Source organism: Camelus dromedarius, chromosome 31 (genome assembly GCF_036321535.1).
Source record: "Camelus dromedarius isolate mCamDro1 chromosome 31, mCamDro1.pat, whole genome shotgun sequence".
Taxonomy (NCBI): Eukaryota; Metazoa; Chordata; class Mammalia; order Artiodactyla; family Camelidae; genus Camelus; species Camelus dromedarius.
The window spans coordinates 23,829,924-23,848,431 of record NC_087466.1 but is presented as its reverse complement, the minus strand read 5'-3'; the positions used below and the strand labels follow the sequence as shown (position 1 = coordinate 23,848,431).

Genomic DNA, 18,508 nt, shown 5'->3' with positions numbered 1-18,508 from the left:
GTGCTATAAATGGATGAAAGCAATCTGAGAAGTCTCTTGCCTCCCTCACCTGGGCAGGAAAGCTATTGGGGCCCACCCTGCATTTCAGGGTGTCTCTATTTACTGAACACGTGCTTTCACCTGCTGCTTTGGGTGCTTCTCTGGGTCTGTCTTCAGCAAGGAAACCAGTACAAATTAAGAACCCTTAAAAAGTACTCATCAGGCTTTGCGGAGGAACCCATTTAGTCCCCGATGGGGTGAATACTACTGTTCTTTCCCCCACTTCTCAGATGAGCAAAGTGAGGCAAAGAGGTGTTAAGTAACATGACCAAGGGTGCACAGGAAGTAACCGGCAGAGAGACATTCAACCCGGCAGAGAGACATTCAACCCGGCAGTCAGACCCTACACATCCTGCTCTTCACCCTTATGCTGTACTTTTGAAGTGAAACAGCCTCAAACATCCCTTCTGTCTCCACATCAGCCAAGAGCCCTGGTGCTGAGATTGAAGTTATCAAGTCCACGAGAGCCCAGCATCCTCCTCTACCTTGGCCTGGAAAGATTTTGAGGAGAATGAAAAGAGAAAGCACCTTGGTGCCAATGCCTTGCACGGTGCATTTACAAAACGATTTAGATGAGCCTGGGAATTCCCACTGAGATACAAGTCACAGCGCTGGGGTCCCACTATGGCCCCACAGCTAAATCTGCCGAAGACCCAGCTCCACCTTTTACCTGATACAAGGGAGACGGCAGAATTTAGAACAGGAGTTCCAAACCCGAATGCCTACGGGGGCCAGGTAGATGGGGAGATGGGCCAGGCTGGCTGAGTGCTGAGAAAAAGAAATGAAGGGTTGGGTCCCATCAGAAGGAGGCCCCACGGAGCTGTGCAGAGCTGGCTGGAGTGGCTACACCACCTGGTTGTTCGTGAGAAGTCTCAAGTCCAGACTTTTACAGTTTCTAATTTTTAAACTCTGTGTAAGTTAAACAAGGCACATCTGTGGGCCATAGTCTGACAGTCGGCCATCCCCGATCCGCTCGGCACAGAAATCAAACAGCTTTACCTTGGTGAGATTCAGTCCTGTTTCCTCCGAGAGGGATTTATTGGGTAAGCTGAGGGACACATTTTGGAGGTAATTCAAAACAACTCCAGCACTCTGGAAGTTCTTCCTCTCCTCTGTCAAGTTGGTTATGATGGGATGGTAGGCATCGGTGGGCGGCTAAAAGAAATCAGTGACATTTAAAATAAATCATTTAGGAAGGGTGGTGGGTAGAGATCTCAGTGGTAGAGCGCACGCTTAGCATGCACGAGGTCCTGGGTTCAATCCCCAGTACCTCCATTAAAAAGAAAAATATTTAAGAAATCAGAGACCTGAGTTCCTATTAAGAACTAAAGCCGAGATGTTCTACAGAAGTTCAGTGCATCCTCTGGGTCTTGTGCTTCTTACACCGCAATAATAAGAGTAATAGGACCTACCGTACACCAGGCACTCTTGTGACTGTTTTACATTTGCTAACATTTCATCCTTACAACAGCCTCACGAAATAACACACCCGTTTGACAGACAAAACTAAGCATCAAGACACTTGCGCAGAAATGACTGGTGGAACCGGGATTTGACCCCAAGCAGATGGTTCTAGAGTCTGCTCACTCGCAATTGACATTAAAGTCCTCGTGGAAGAAAAATTGTTTGATCACAAATGCTAATTCCAGAGGGGAATGCTTTCTAAATGAATTCATCCTTTCCTCAAACATCAGGAAAAAAATGGCATAAGGGAGGGGGTGGATGTCGCTCAGTGGTAGAGCACATGCTTAGCATGCACGAGGTCCTGGGTTCAATCCCCAGAACCTCCATTAGTAAACAAACAAACAAACAAGCAAGCAAGCAAACCTAATTACCCACTCCACCCCCCAAAAAGGAAGAAAATGGCAAAGGAAGAAGTCAAGCATCAAGGCCAGCTCATCCTCGCTCTGTGCTCACTGTGCCAAGTGCACCAGCAAACAGGCTCAGTGTCCAGGTGTCCCCAGACAGTCTTGGCTACTCCGTGGAGGCACCTGAGGCTACAGGCCCCGGGAAGCAGAGGGGGCTTCCCTTTAGTCACTCTGAGCATCAAGAATTAGTGCCAAAGTCAGCCTCTCCTCCATGTATTATTTCCTCCCAGACATTATCCTGCCAGTGAGGGAGAGCCAGGCTGTCTAGTGCGACTCCCACTCTGCCCGCATACAGTCCAAGCGAAAAATCAGCAACAAGACATCACCAAGATGGGGGACAAAAGATAAACGTGTCTGCTCACCACGGTGTTTGCTGTGGGTGTCATGAAGAGGCTTGGTGGTGTTGAAGACAAGAAGACATGCTTTCCTGGAAAAAATCGATAATGCTTAGTTAGGGACTAAAACATGGTCACCAGGTTCACCCTCGGGAAGGCTTGTCCTTGTTCAGAAACCTACTAGCTTCAGACGCAACTAAGCCAGCCTGAGAATGTTCTGAGGAGGAACATTGCTGGGAAGATCAGGGCTAATAAATTGCCTGGATGGCTAGATGGCATGGATTTTCCCAGGTCCAATTATTTTTCTATGTATAATCTAAATTGCTTTGCAACACCCATCATGCAAGTCATCACAGAAAAAGATGATTTTACACAGGCTTTTTGCCGATTTCAAATAAATAAAGAAGCAGAGGAAATGGATTTCCTTTGCGTCTGGACTAGTCGGAGATAAAATACAGAGCTCTGTGAACCATTGGGCCGGGACAGACAGGAGACCTGGCCACCTCCCCTCCCAGCGAGGGGATGCTGGAGTGGACCCCAGTGACGTGGTGGGGGGACTATCTTCCTGAGCCCTTGCCACCCCGGGGACTCTAATTGTTCTTTCTATTAAAGACCCCATTTGGTTAACTACGAACGATTACAACAATGAAGGCATCTCAGGTCAAAGACTTAGCCGTGACTTGCTGTTTTCTGCCTGTTTCCACCAACGATCCCTAATCTTAGTAGTCCCTGGTGAGGACACAGACTTGGCTAGACACGCTGCTTCACTGCTGGAAACGCCTCCGGTAGCTTTCGGTGGCCTGAGGAAGTGGCCTCATCACCCCCCTCGCTGGTTCCAGAAGTAAATGACCCCGTGGGTGGGGGTCGGGCTGGGTAGCTGGTGAGAGCAGAAAGCGTGACACTGCTGGGCAGCCCAGGGCCCCAGACTCTGTTCTCCAAGTCAGAGTGACATTTGCTCCTGGAAGGCCCAGGAGCCCCATCAAATTACATTTCACTTGTGAGTCCGGCAGAGAAAGTGGAGGACAATGAAACTCTGCCCGCAGCCCTGCTCCTCGCACCGCCGCTCACAGTGACGCGCACGCGAGACTCAGGTGAGAAATGAGTCTGCCGTGTCCTAGGTCAGCCCCGGTTCCTGGGTGGCTCTTGTTGTGTGAGCATCTGGCTGTGCTGAGTGTGTTCCTAGTGTCAAAGAGGCACGCGTTCCAGTCCTGGGACTCTGAAGACAGCCTTCCACTCCCTCTGCTTCCCTACAAAAGGAGGAGCCCTCCATCCCAGTGCTGGAGGGAAGCCCCGCCAGGGTGGCAGTGGATCGGCACTCCACCTCTGCGTGACTGAGAGAGAAGGAAGGCCACCCCATCTGGACCGATCCGTCAGAAAACAGCACCTGCCCGAGCTACCAGGGTCAGGAGAGGGCCCCTCAGGACAGGGCACGTGCAGCCCCTGCCCACAGCTCCACGTGCACACACATCTTTGTGCAAAGACCAGGGTCTAGTTCCTCCTGTGGACACAGCCCCACGGCAGGCTGGATTTCAGCCCCAGTCGTCTGTCTGAGCACAGCGGCTGTGAACAGGCTGAGCTGGCTGACAGAGCGAAGGCCCCAGAGCCCCACGGGCAGCCCTGCGGGGGCTTCAAGGGCCCCTTCTCCTATGATGCTTTTCATCATGGCCCCGTCTTCAGAACCAAGTCCCCAAGTGGCGTGGGGACCCCATGGGTCCAGTTCTGGTTCAGCAAAAGTGAGGGCACGCACCCCCCGCCCCCCACACCAGGATGCAGGAATGTTAACAGAACACTTCTCCTGAGTCCCCCAGAGACTCGCACGGCATCCTCAAGAAGCATGGAGGGCGAGAGTGAACGGCACAGACGCGATTCAGCAGCAAGGACTTCCTGACACGCTGTACCACTGGGGGAGGGTGGGTACTGACGTGCCACATCCCTGAGCCTGGGCATGTCTTGGTGACGAGGGTTTGCTGGGACGGCCACAAGAACCAGCAGCGGTACGGCCTCTTCCTAAGGCTGCTACAACAGCAAGCTATCGCGAAGGCAGGATTTGTTTGAGGCTCTCAGTAATGCAAATACAGATGACATCTTGGTCTCAAAGTGACAAATCTCTGACTCTTAGGCAATAAAATGCAATAGGCTGATATCCTTTCTTTCTCCTAAAGAGAGGTATATTTTGTCCTACTGACCAGCCTGGGCCCTTGGACTCTTTAATCAATAAAAATTAATAAGAGGGCAGGTGAGCAATCTAGGCAAAGCCTCCCGATGGCCACTTCTGAGGTGCTGGGAGCAAAGGCAGAGGACTGCACACGGTCCTTGCTCACAGCACCACCAAGGGGGTGGGCAGACCCCTAAGCCACCCCTCTGGCCTGATCGATCAATCTGCCCTCACCCTCACCCATGGGGCCAGCTCACAGCCTCCCCACCACCCGCCTAGGGAGTGAGCAAGGGAACCTGTTCCTTGTTTTTGCTCCCCGAGGCTGCAGCACGAGTCCCAGTAAAGCCTTGCCTGAATGTCTCATCTGGCCTCTTGTCAACGTCTATTGATTAAAGAGTCCAAGGACACAGGCTGGTAACACATGTTGTGGGTTGTGGCCTCATCTTAGGGGTCATCATTTGCCCCGACTGCTACTGTGCATGTGTGCGGCTAGTTTTAGTCCCTTATAGTTTCTTTGTGTTCTGTTGCTCGAGGAGAGGTCTGTCCAGGTGCCAGCCCTGCGGTAAAGGGTCTCCGGCCCCAGGTCCCAGCCTGTCTCACTACGTCACTTCTGTGAAAAGGGATGAATTCTGTTTTCTGGGTGAAAGATGGAATTGTCAGAGCTTCCATGGACACAGGCTGTTTCGCTTGCACAGCAGCTCTTGAACCCAGCAAACCTGACCGTGTGTTGGGGAGCCCCTTTTTCTCTTTGTTTTGGGTGAGGCTGACCCCACTGCCATTTCAGGGGTGGGTTGTGACCCAGGCTTAAGCCAATCGGGGTATTCTACACCCCCACCCACAGCAGTTGGTTCGTGGGAAACATACGGGTCAATCTGGGCCAATGAGAGTGATGGTCAGCAGGTAACAGAGGAGAGACACACCGAGTTTCCTGCCAAGGTTGCTGGAGGATGGAACCCTGCGGGGAGCCCGTCCTGGCAGCACAAGAAAGCAAAGGAAGGCAGAGTCCAAAACAGAGGTTTCCTGTGACATCATCTGAGACATGAAAGGTCACATGTTATATGGTCCATTTATATGGAAAATCCAGAGTAGGTAAGTCCATAGAGACAGAAGGTAAACAAGCGGTTGCCGGGAGCCAGAAGGAGGAGAAGTGGGGGGTGACTGCTCGTGGGTGCCTGGCTTCCTGCTGGGGTGATGGTTGGCCAGTATCATGGACAGAGTGAGGACCACACGACTGCACGCTGTAAAATGGTTACATTCACGTTATATGAGTTTTGCCTCAGATTTTTAAAGGTGACTTCCCAAGTCCCACGGCTCGTCGCGGTTGAGTGAGGATTTAAGCCAGGTCCACCTGTCCCACAGGTCCCCAACCTGAACCACAGCTCTGTGCTGAGCGGGGGGGGGGGCATCCTTGGGGCTCCCCAAGGGCCCATCGCCGAGTCTGGTATGAAGGGACGTGTGGTAAACGCCATTTGTGTCATTTGTGGGTCGCATGCACTAATGGGCCTGGAATATTTGTTCCCCAAAGCTTTCCATAACCGCCTACCACAGACACCTCAAAACCTCCCCGACGGCCAGCGGGAGAATACTCATCTCCGTGTGTTTCTGGGAAACCGTTACTTAATTCCTCCATCCTAGGGAACAGGGGTTCTAGAAAAACCACTGCCTTTGAGGCTCACCAGGACCCATCTCAGCCTGCAGTCCTGACGGCTGCATCGGGACGGGGGAGAAGAGAAGCGCCGGGAAGGGGAGGCGGGTGGGAAGGGGACCCCAGGAGCCGAGGTCAGGCCTGCCCGCAGCCCCCCCTTCACTGACCAACGGCGGCCGTGAAGTACATGGCGATCTCATCCGGAGTCAGGGCCCGCTCCCAGATGATGAACTCGTCAAAAGCTCCGTTCTCGTAGCCCTTGGTCTGGTCCTGCTCAGATCCTATGACGAGGTTGACGCTGGGCTCCCCGTAGGCGTGAGACACTTTTCCACTTGGGTCTGATGTGCTCAGGGTCCCATTGACGTAGACCTTCAGACCCTCCTTGGACTTCCATGTAAACAGCACGTGAGTCCAGTAGGGGCCTGGGAGAGAGCAGAGATGCCTTCTGAGGACGCGGGCCCAGTGCCAGCCCCTCCGCCCATGGTTATTTCAGTTGTAAGCACCGTTCCCTCTCTCTTTCCTTTTTCTCTTTCTTTTTCTCTTTCTTTCTTTCATTTTCATTTACTAAGCAACTTTTGTTTTGTTTTTCGGGAGGGGGAGGTAATTAGGTTTATTTATCATTTTTTTTTTTAATGGAGGCACTGAGGATTGAACCCCCGACCCTATGCATACTAAGCACGTGCTCTACCACTGAGGTGTACCCAGCCCGATATTTCTCTTTCCTATGATGGCGGGGCACTGCTGCCTTTGGCTGAGTCCTAGTATGGGTCATAATATCCACCTGACTTCCCTCAGTCCTTCGCAGCACCAGGAAAGAAATTGCCCCCACCCCCCAAACTCCAGAAGCAGTTCCAAGAGACCCTTGGCTATTTTCAATTAAATGAAGTAATAACTAATGGTCATAATTTGTTCAAAAATATTTTTTTTAACCCAGCCTCGGCCATCACAGTGCAGGTCAATGAGACCTCTTGGAGGACCCAGTTCAGCCCACAGGCCACTGGTACCCATCCACCCTGGCCCTGACCTCGTGCCAACCACCATGGCAGCTCCAGGGGAGGCCAGACCAGTCCTGGCTCCATCAGGACCTTCCATCAAGGAGCCTTTGCATGACTCATCTCTCCAGCATGAGAACCACGTTCACCAACAAAAAGAGAGTCCGCCGGACTTTGGCGGCAGCTTGCCCCACAAATATTTGTGCAAGTGTGTGTCTAGACGCCCTCACGGACTTGCTGCTGGAAGGGGCACTTTGCAGGGTACAGATTACCCGAGCCAGGCGGTCAGCTTAAGTCACCCAGCAGCTACCCCCGGCTTCGTGCTCAGGCTTGCCCAGCTTTCTAACTGTGAGTCCCCAGAGCGCCCCTGGATCCTAGACAGGCCCAAAGCATCGCTTGTCCTTGAGCGTGGAAGCAAGAACAACAAGTCCCTTCCATCAACAAACAGGACCACACTGCCCTTCTTAGTCTCTAGTCTGGCCTGGGCCCCCTCACCACGCTACCTACAACACTCTGAGTCCCCGGGCCCCCTCCCCGCTCCCACTCCAGACCCCAGCCTCCCCCAGCTGCCTGCCCTGCACCTCTGCCTCAGGCCCGGCCGTCCACCCACGACACTGCACCCCGGAGAAAATCAGAGTCATCAGACAGAACCATGCTGCCCTGCCCGCACCCTCCCACCTGGCCCAGAGCATCCCCCCGAGCCCCAGGCCCCCACTGCCCAGTGCCCGCACACCCCTCCTCCTGCTCCCCTTTCTCCCCCAGTCGTCACCCTCTTTTCCAAAAGCTTCTTTGCATCATCTTCTAAATACTTCCAAGTCTGTACCACCAAAACGAAGGAGGCGGGGAGAAGGAGGAAAAGAAAGATGCGGGGGTGGGCGGGGGATGTGCAGGAAGAGGCAGAAAACAGACACCACTGTGCTGAGCCCTTTGCAGGCAGCATTCCATGTAATTTCCCCCAAACTGGAAGCTAAGTAGCACTCATTTCTTCACTGTCCGGAAACCGAGGCTCAGCACATTAAGCAACATGATGCAGAGACACAGTCGGGGGTCAGAGGGAACCCAGACACCCAGCTGCAGGACCCAGGCCCTTAACCCACCACGGGCATCTCAGCAAAGGACACCGTCTTACCCTGCCCAGTTTCCCAAACAGCCCCTTAGAGGGAGGGCTCATGTGCCCGGAGGCCAAAGGAAGAGCGCGCTGCCCCTGGGGTCCGTCCCCTCCCTCGTGGGCGATCCTGCCTCCCCCTCCTCCCGCCTCCCCCTCTTCCCGCCTCCCCGCACCCCTCTGGCCGCGGGCACCCTTACCTGGGGGGCTGAAGGTGGCCGCCCACGTCATGGAGTTCTCCCGCGCATACAGCTCCACCGAGCCCTTGCCACCGCTGGAGCAGACTTTGAACCCGTTGGAAATGACCTGACCCCCGTACGCAGAGGGGGTTGGTCTGGACTGTTCTCCTTGGGTCTTCCAGAAAAAAGAGAACGTGACCCCTGAGGACAGGAAAGGCGATGGGTCAGTGTTCATGAAAAGCTGAGGGGATTTAACCTCACAGAAGCAGATGGTTCTCCTGGTTCTTTGAAAAGGCATTTTTTCCCCCTCATTCTAGAGACAATGTATGTTCAATTCATAAAATACAGGCAACACCACCAGGTGATATTTATCAAGAGCCCGCTAAGTACCAGACACTTTTCTGAGAGTTTTAAATATTACAGATCCTGGTTTTCATCCCCATTATGCAGATGAAAACACTGAGGCCGGTTTGCCCAAGTCACTGAACTAGAGATGGACTCCCTTCAGATTCAAACCCACTCTGACCCCACAGACATCGTCTGTTGAGGGAGCTCCTCCAGAAACCTATTTGGCCAGTTTACAAGGCACGTGTTTTAAACTTACTACACCATAAACCCCCTCCAATGCCCATACCTACACCTTCACATCGCTATTGTTTTTATCTGCACAGCGTTACCTTCTAAGCAGGAACTCTAATTTTTTTTTTAAACAGCAACCCTCCCAGAGCGGGGTCTTACAGTTTCCTTCAACTCTTTCTTTTGCAAACAGCACTGGAAGCTAAGCCTTCCTGCACACGTCAGACGACATGCCTTCAGGATTAACTCCCAGTAGTAGGGAGTCTCTAGTCCAAGGGGAGACCCAGTCTTAAAGGTTTTGATACCGATGGTTGTCTGTTTCCAACACAGTGGGGCTCACCGGGGCCCTGGCAGCCAAGGTCCCTGTCAAGACAGCCAGTCTGCAGACGCTGGCGTCCTGGGCCCGGGCCCCATGCTCCACGTGGACTGAATGGTCTCCACTCAAACGGGAGCAGGAATGAGCTGGCTCGTTGGTTGGTGTCTCTCCATCACCAGAAGCAGGTGGAGCATGAGAAGCAAGTCCAGCTTATGATGGTGAAGACCTGGCGCCACGATCACCTTGCAAGCCTGGGGGCGGGTGCCCCCACCGCCGCCCAGCGACGGGTAAGAGCCTGACCGCGCTAGAGGCTCCAGACGTCGCCTTTGGAGCCCTGAGTGTTTTGCTCTGCTTCTCCACCGCCGTAACATTTGTCCCTTCTTTGCGTGAGAGTAACTCTGTGTCTGTGTGTGTGTGTGTGTGTGTGTGTGTACACGCACGTGCGCACCAGCAGCCTGCCTGGCCCCGGTGCGTGAAAGCCAGAGCTAGGTCAGGCTGCCCCCGCACCCCCGACAGCCTGGCCCAGGCTCTGGGCGGGGAGAGCGTGTGATGCCCAGAGCTGAGCAAAGCCCGCCCGCGACGGGGGTGGGAGGGAAACGCGGAAGGCCCTTTGCCCAGGACCCTCTTTATATAAATGGCGCCAAAGTGAGACTTCAGCCCTTACCTTCAAATGAGATTATGGACACAGGCTGAGTCACTGAGTTCAAAGAAGACATCTGTCATCACGTATAAACTTCTGTCCCACTACCAGCCGTCCTGGCTGTAATGCCTTCTGAGTGGACAGATGTGTTACAAGTTGTTCAAATGTCTTGTGACAATGAAATCGTGACAATCACATTGCATGATGCCTTTGTGAGTCCAAAGCCCTGGTATGATTCGTGTAAACATGGCAGGATTTTACGAGCCTGATTTGGAGTTTCTTTATTTTTTTGCCTTTTTTTAATTGAAGTGTAGTTGGTTGACAATGTTGTGTTAGTTTCTGGTATACAGCACAGTGATTCAGTTTTATATATATATATATTCCTTTTCATATTCTTTTTCATTATAGGCTATTACAAGATACTGGAATAGTTCCCTGTGCTCTGCAGTAGGACCGTGTTGTTTATCTATTTTATAGTTAGTAGTGTATATCTGTTAATCCCAAACTCCTAATTTATCCCCCACCCCCTTCCCCCTTTGGTAATCGTAAGTTTGTTTTCTATGTCTATGAGTCTGTTTGTTTTGCAAATAAGCTCATTTGTGTCATTTTTTTTAGATTCCACATATGAGTGATGTGGTGTTTTTTTTTCTCTTTCTGGCTTACTTCACTTATGAAGTATGAAAATCTGTATTTTTTAATGTTAAGAGAAATCTCAAAAAAACGGATGGGGCCTACGACTCTCCTTGAGCTCAGAGAGACCCCAGAGGAGAACTCCAGGTCGTGAGGACTGTGTTCTTAGGGTCAGTGAGAAAAGCAGGAAGTCCTCAAAAGTGCCCTGTGATGTGGGTCACCCCAGCAGAAGGATGGGACTCTGGAGTTTGCCCAGGGGTCAGCTGGCCTGTCCCGGACACTCTGTCCCCAGCGCACCCCCTGAAGGCGGTGGGTGGCAGGACCCACGGGCCGGGCATCCTGCCACCTCTGTCCGCCTTGCCCTGCGGCGGCCCAGATTCCAGAAGAACCCCCACCCCCACCTCCTGCCGCACCCCTCCGCTCAGAAACAACCAATTTCACAGAGAAACGAATACAGTGCATTGTGAAACTTTTGTTATGAAACGAATTCCCAGCAGGATTCACAAAAGTCCATTTTTCCCCAAACACTTCGCCGCATTTAAAAATTCCTTTAAGTCAGTCCTGTCTTGGCCAAATGTCTTTCAGCGCAGGGAGAAAAAGACAAAACATTCAATTTGGTGTTAGGTAAGGGAAGAGGGAAAGAAACGATGGTTATTCTAAGGCAAGCTTTCCATTTCTGTTAATCCAGCCTGGAGGAGAGTCGTTTCTGTCTGAGGAACAGCTGGTATTTAAATATCAATCTGCGTCTTTGCAGAGTCCTGAAAGGCTCACAGTGAGCCTGCTAATATTCGCATTTTTTTCAGGAACTTTGCTTCCCGCACTTGGGACTGTCAGCACGAAGAGGAATAAATCTGAAGGAGAAATAAGCACAGTATCGACAAATTGATTCAGTGCTTTTTTTCTTCCTAGGAGCACTGAACCCTAACCCATCCGAAAAATAAAGTGAGGAAAGCTCTTTCTCAATAAGACAAAACAATGAAAAGAAAAAGTACCCAGCTGACACGAGAAAAGATGGATAAATTTGAGTGCATAAATATTATAACATTCTGCAAGGCAAAGCATGTATCATGACAAAGTCAAAAGACAAACGGCAGCCCAGGAAAAAAATGTTTGTAATACATTTAACAGACCAGAAATGAATTTCCTTACTGTATAAAGAATACCTTATAAAGGAAATTAAGTGGAGAAAACTAATTCAAAGAGATACACAGACCCCAGTGTTCAGAGCAGCACTATTTACAACAGCCAAGACATGGAAACAGCCTAAGTGTCCATCCACAGACGACTGGATAAAGATGTGGCGTATGTACGCAATGGAATACTACTCAGCCATAAAAAAGAATGAAATAATGCCATTTGCAGCCACATGGATGGACCTGGAGATCATCATTCTAAACGAAGTAAGTCAGACAGAGAGAGACAAACATCATGGTATCACTTACATGTGGAATCTAAATTATGACACAAATTGAACTTATTTACAAAACAGAAATAGATTCACAGACATAGAAAGCACACTTGTGGTTACCAAAGGGGAAAAGGGAGGGGGAGGGATAAATTAGGAGTTTGGGATCAGCAAATACAAACTACCTTATGCAGAATAGATAAACAACAAGGTCCTACTATATAATATGAGGAACTATATTAAATATCCTGTAATAAACCATAATGAAAAGAATATGAAAAATAATATATATATGTATGTATAACCGAAGCACTTCACTGTACACCAGAAACTAACACATTGTAAATCAACTGCACTTCGATAAAAAAAATTTTTTTTTTTTATAAAGAACATCCTGGAGGGGGAAGCTCAGGACATCGATGTCACTTCCGGGCTGAGACCTGTCTTGGACAACGCTTGTCTCAGTCCACTCGGGCTGCTGTAACAAGCATTGCAGCCTGGGCGTCTTAAACAACGGTCGTTTCCGACAGTTCTGGAAGCTGAGAGTCTGCGACCAGGTTGCCAGCACGTTGGGTTCTTGGCGAAAGCTCTCTTCCTGGTTCTGTCTCCACATGGCCTTCCTTGGTCCACGCACACAGAGAGCCCACGTTCCCGCCTTCTCTTAGAAGGGCGTTAATCTCGTCCCCCACTATGACCTCATCTAACCCTAATCCCTCCAAATATGGTCACAGCAGGGATACGGCTGCAGTGTATGAATTAGGGGGCAGACATAGACATCCAGGCCACAGCAACAGGGTCATTCATACATTCAGTTATTCATTCAACAAACATTTTTTAGCAGCTCATACACATCAGGCACTATGAGCAAGAGTCTGAAGACAGAAGTGGCCAGGAAGTGGAAAGACAGACATAAACGGCGGGCGTCCCCACGGTGACAGCTGTGGTGAGCACTAAGAGGAGACACTGGAACTGAGCCCTCGACGTCTACACGGGGGGGACACAAGGTGCTGGGACGTTCCAGGAAGGGCCCCTTCCTACTCTGGGTTTCCCCACGTGTGTGTGTGCCGCTCATGGGAGTTGGAGAGCCAGCTTGGTATTGAAAGAACGCAGTGTTTCCCGAGGTTGACGTTCAAATAGCCTTTTTCTCTCAAAAGATCCTCAAAAGCTTCCCTGCATCCACACCCAGTACCGTGAGAAACCTTCCTCAGGAGGCGCCGTTTGCCAGAAGGCAAGCCCCACGGGCAGTTCGGAGAAACAAAGGAAGGTGGACGGGCAGGTGGAGAGACCCCCAGGGCCCAGCAGGATGTGGCTGGACGGGCTTGGAGCGGGCGCCCGGGTGGACAAGGAAGACTCCAGGGTCTAGCGGAGAGCCCGGAGAGGGAGCAGCCAGACTGCTCAGATGCTTCGTCCTGTTTTGAAAAGCTCTAACCTCAACCCTGTCTCTTAAAACATTCCTTAAAAAAAAAAAAAAACAGCCGAAAATATGAACAGAGACCACAAGAGAGTTTGAAAACAACAAGCATGAAAACAGCTGACCTGTGGGACCGGGCGTGGGAGAGCTTCCCTCTTTATCTAAGTGTTGGTTCCGTTGTAAGAATAACGGGTTATACATCTGTGCCCACCCGCACCTCCAGGAAGAAGTGAGGGGGAGGCGAGGCCAAGGTACCCGAAGAAGCCGCGGTTCCTGCATTTTAGTCGCTCATGTTTTCATCACGTCTGCAAAGCGCCTCTATTATGATTATGAAACACTGTTCTTTAAGTCAACCCATTTTTGAAGCTTGCTACTGGGGTGAGGGTGCAGCTCAGTGGCACAGTGCACGCCTAGCTTGCCCGAGGTCCTGGGTTCCATCCCCGGTACCTCCATCAAGTAAATAAATAAGAAAATAAATCTTAATTACCTCCCTCCATGAAAAAAATAGAAAAAATTTTAAAAGCTTGCTACTTACTGAAGTCTCATTCTAACTAGTATGAGTGGAATCCCAGTTCTGCTCAGCTATCTGTCTTAAAATTAAAACATAACCATGCATTTTGTAACCGCTCCAAGGGCCACCTGAATCATCTCACAGACCTCACGTGCTCCACGGAGGTGCATTTGGAAAATGCTGGACAGATCTTCCCTGTTCACACCCTGCTCTTGTTGAATCCAGACATACAAGCTCATGGAGGCCCCAGGGAACCCCACTTGAGCAAAGGATATGGTCATAAAACCAGGAAACGCATGCAGTGGTCCTTAGGGTGGTATCCATGCTTGGAGGCCCTGTCTGAAGTCTAGACCAAGGGCGGTAGATCCAGGAATACCCAGCCTCCCTCAGTGTCCACATCAAGGCCCACACCAGCATCCTCTCTTGGGGGGGCCAAGGTTGACTGGAGGCTTCCTGGCTTCACTGGCTACCTGGCCATACTCTACGGAAGGTGGCCACCCAAGAAACACTTTAAAAGTCTCCCGTTAACTGTGACACACGAGAGGTCCACAGGGTGGGACATGAAGTCAAAGTTCACAGCTTTCTACACCACTGGAGCTCCAGTCTCTCTCGTTTTCTTTGAGGATGAAATGAATTAATACGTGTAATGGGATTAAAACCCTGACTGGCATGTAGTAAACAATTAACAATCATGGGTCATTATTATGATCAGTCCAACTATGTCTGCCCTCATCAGAGGGTCACATTAAGCAGGCAAACTGGAGGGTGTGGAGAAAAGGGAACCCTCCCACACTGTTGGTGGGAATGTAACTGGTGCAGCCACTATGGAGAACAGGACGGAGTGTCCTTAAAACGCTAAAAGTACACTTACCCTATGCAGTCCCACTCCTGGGCATGTATCCAGAGAAAATTTATTTGAAAAAATACATGCACCCCAGTGTTCACAGCAGCACTGTTTACAACAGCCAAGACATGGGAACAACCCAAATGTCCATCTACAGATGACTGGGTAAAGAAGATACACAATGGAATACTACTCAGCCATTAAAAAGAACAAAAATAACGCCATTTGCAGCAACATGGATGGACCTGGAGATCATCATACTAAGTGAAGTAAGTCAGACAGAGAAAGACAAATACCATGTGATACCACTTATGTGTGGAATCAAAAAAAAAATGACACAAATGAACTTATTTACAAAACAGAGACTCACAGACATAGAAAACAAACTCATGGTTACCAAAGGGAAAAGGCAGGGGAGGGATAAATTAGGAGTTTGGGATCAGCAGATACACACCACTACATTCAAAACATAAACCACAAGGTCCTACTATATAGTACAGGGAACTACATTCAATACCTTGTAATGGCCTGGAATGAAAAAGAATATATGTGTGTGTGTGTGTGTGTGTGTGTGTATGTATAACTGAATCACTCTGTCATACACCAGAAACTAACACAACATTGTAAATCAACTATAAAATAAATGGAACTATATTTTAAAAAATGGGCAAGTTGGATAACACCAAGATCCCAGTGACAGCCACCCACACAGGCAAAAATGAACCCAAGGGCCTCTCAAATCTGGCCCGACCACGTGCCAGGGGTGTGTGAACTCTCAGCCTTCCGGACAGCTGCATGAGAAGGCAGTTTGATTGACTGGTTTTACAGATAAGGAACTCGGACTCAGAGGTTAAGTGGCTGCCCAAGGTCACCGCAGAAAGGATCAGAACTGGGGCTGGAACCCAGGCCGCCTGGCCACGGAGCCCACATTATTACTGTGCTCCGTGTCCACCTGGCCCAATGCCCAAAGGGCCAGGAGCCTGGGATGAACTGGAGGGCAACGTCCAGCACAAAGGGGCCCCTGCAATTCAGTCCCACCCAGTCAGAGTCGAGGTCGGGGGCGGATTTCTTAAGAGAAATTAAAATCTATATTTTCATGTGACATTTTCCTATGTTTCAATGTTGGCAGCTAATTAAAAAATTTTAACTCCAATTTAAAACCAAATGCAGCCAGAGGCCAGAGTCCGCTCAGAGGCGTCCAGTCTGTGACCTCAGAGTTCAGATAAAACTTCCCAACAGTTCTGATTTCCAACAGCCATGCTTCCCAGGGGTCCCAGCCCAGTCACCCTTCAAGGGCTGGTTGTCTGGGACAGTCCCATCACGGGACCTCCTGGGACCCTCCCATCCCAGGTGAATACACTCCCGTGGGCAGCTGGAGAGAAGCGGGTCCCGCAGACCCGGAGACGGGCCGGGCAGAGCCTGCCAGCCCTCCCGGCCGGGGCGGGGACACGCCTGCCCTCCCGGTTGCCGCGGTCCCCGCAGCTGAGGTGGGGCTGTTTTAAATTTAGAGAAATAAACAAGTCTGCTGTGTTTATAGGGCTGTTGGAACTCAGGAACGGCCTGAGCTGAAGATTTGTAAACCTGGCCACGGTTTCGGACCTCAAAACCATTTCTCAAAACTTGGTCCTGCAGAGGCCAAGACGCCTCCTCTCTCAGGTTATCACCGTGGGAAGTTTTGTTTACTTTTACTGGAACGCACTCCAATAGGGCCCAGCTTCGAGAACAATGAATTCACCGCCAGGCTGCTTTGATAAGGCCATGGGATAACCAAAAATCTTTAGGACTTTCAGATAGGCTGCATTAAACTCTTTTTTTTTCCTAGAAAGAAAAAAATGTTCATTTGTTTCGGATAATGGAACTTGGAGGCTTGAGGCTTGATTTGGATGGCCGGGAACAATTTTCCAGGAAGTTTTGAAACATGGCCCAGATGTCCACTGCCTGAAGCTCAGATAAAGCGACTAGGGAGCATGTTACCTTTCACAGAGAAAAAGAGGAAGGAACAGGCCCCTAGCTTCCCTTTGGCCTCTGTGTGTTCTGTCCGTGGCATCATTTCAACCACAGACCTGCAACCTTTTGCTGGGACAGCTCTCTGCACCGCCCCCCTCCAACCTTGATGGACATAAAAGCAAACCCACGAGCACGGGTCTTAAGTGGGATGGCTGGATCATAGGGCGAGTCTGTTTTTAGTCTTTTGAGGAATCTTCACACTGTTTTCCACAGTGGCTGCACCAAAGTACATTCCCACCAGCAGTGCAGGAGGGTTCCCTGTTCTCCACAGCCTCTCCAGCATTTATCGTGCATGGACTTTTGAATGACGGCCATTCTGACTGGTGTGAGGTGATACCTCATTGTAGAGTTGATCTGCATTTCTCTGATAATTAGTGATACTGAGCATTTTTTTGACATGTCTATTGGCCATTCCCATCTGGAGGGAACTCTAATGCAAAAACATACACACACTCCAATGTTCACAGCAGCACTATTTACAACAGCCAAGACATGGAAGCAACCTAGATGTCCATCAACAGATGACTGGATAAAGAAGTTGTGGTATATTTATACAATGGAATACTACTCTGCCATAAAAAGAATGAAATAATGCCATTTGCAGCAACATGGATGGACCTGGAGATCGTCATTCTAAGTGAAATAAGCCAGAAAGAGAAAGAAAAATACCACATGATATCACTCACATGTGGAATTTAAAAAATAAAAATAAAAAAAAAAGGACACTATTGAACTCATCTACAAAACAGAAGCAGACTTAGTGAACAATCTTACGGTTACTGGAGAAAAGGGGTGGGAGGGGATACATTTGGGAGTTTGAGATTTACAAATGTTATCTATATAAAAATAGATTTTTTAAAAAGTTTATTTTGTAGAGCACAGGGAACTATGTTCAATATCTTATAATAACCTTTAATGGAAAAAAATATGAAAACATATACATGCATATATATGCATGGCTGGGACATCGTGCTGTGCACCAGAAACTGACGCATTGTAATTAACTGTACTTCAATTTTAAAAAAGAAAAGAAAGGAAAAAAAGAAGGGCAAGTCCTGCCCAGACCGATCACCAGCAGCCTAGAGCCAGAAATGACACTGTGTGAGCCACACCGCCAGTTTGCTTCCCACCAACGCCACGGCCCTATCCAAGCCCCAACAGGACATCCTTGTGTCTCTTTTATGTGGAGGGGTTTTTGTTTGTTTCTTTCTTAGGTTTTTTTTTTCCAATTGTTTGCCAACTATTTTATTTTTTTAAATTTATTTATTTTTCATCTTTTTTTGGGGGGGAGGTAATCAGGTTATTCATTTTTTTAATGGAGGTACTGGGCATCGAACCCAGGACCTCGGGTGCATTAGGCATGCACTCCATCACTGCGCTATCCCCTCCCCTGCTGTTTCTCGGTGTTTTGTTTTGTTTTGTTTTGTTTTGTTTTGTTTTCTTCTTTACAAGAGTAAGTAATTCTGTCTCCAGGGTGGTCTCTCATTACAATTCTAGGTGCCCCCATCCCCCGCCCTCCCATCCGCTCAGGTCCACGTGTGAGGTTCTCACGCATCCCGCAGCCCACGGGAACCTCACTTCCGTGTCTGCCCCGGCCCAGAGGACTAGATGCTACCTGAAAGTGAAATGAATTAAAAAAAAAGACGGTGGCCCGTCACTCACCCTCAGGGCCGCACTGCGCTGGGTTGCTGATGCAGGAAGCCTTGTAGCTCCCGTAATGGAGAAACGTGACTCCTTTGTCCTCCTTGAAGTAAACGCCTTTGCTGACCTTCCCTTCCACAATGTCTAAGCAAGAAGAACGGCGAGACGGTGTCGCTTAATAACCACACAAGATGAAAAGTCCAAAGACG

At 49.8% G+C, this 18,508-nt stretch overlaps 1 protein-coding gene across 5 annotated transcripts in view; it reads right to left on the bottom strand.

Moving 5' to 3' along the window:
* Window positions 1-18,508, bottom strand: part of ADGRD1 (adhesion G protein-coupled receptor D1) — a 157,308-nt gene that overhangs the window by 92,377 nt on the left and 46,423 nt on the right. For all 5 annotated transcript variants that reach the window (XM_064481327.1, XM_064481328.1, XM_064481329.1 and 2 more), the window contains 5 exons: window positions 18,321-18,443; window positions 8,340-8,519; window positions 6,210-6,464; window positions 2,270-2,334; window positions 1,039-1,194 (listed from right to left, as the gene is read on the bottom strand). In XM_064481327.1, the coding sequence (XP_064337397.1) occupies window positions 1,039-1,194; window positions 2,270-2,334; window positions 6,210-6,464; window positions 8,340-8,519; window positions 18,321-18,443 (779 nt within the window). The remainder of the gene's footprint in view (window positions 1-1,038; window positions 1,195-2,269; window positions 2,335-6,209; window positions 6,465-8,339; window positions 8,520-18,320; window positions 18,444-18,508) is intronic.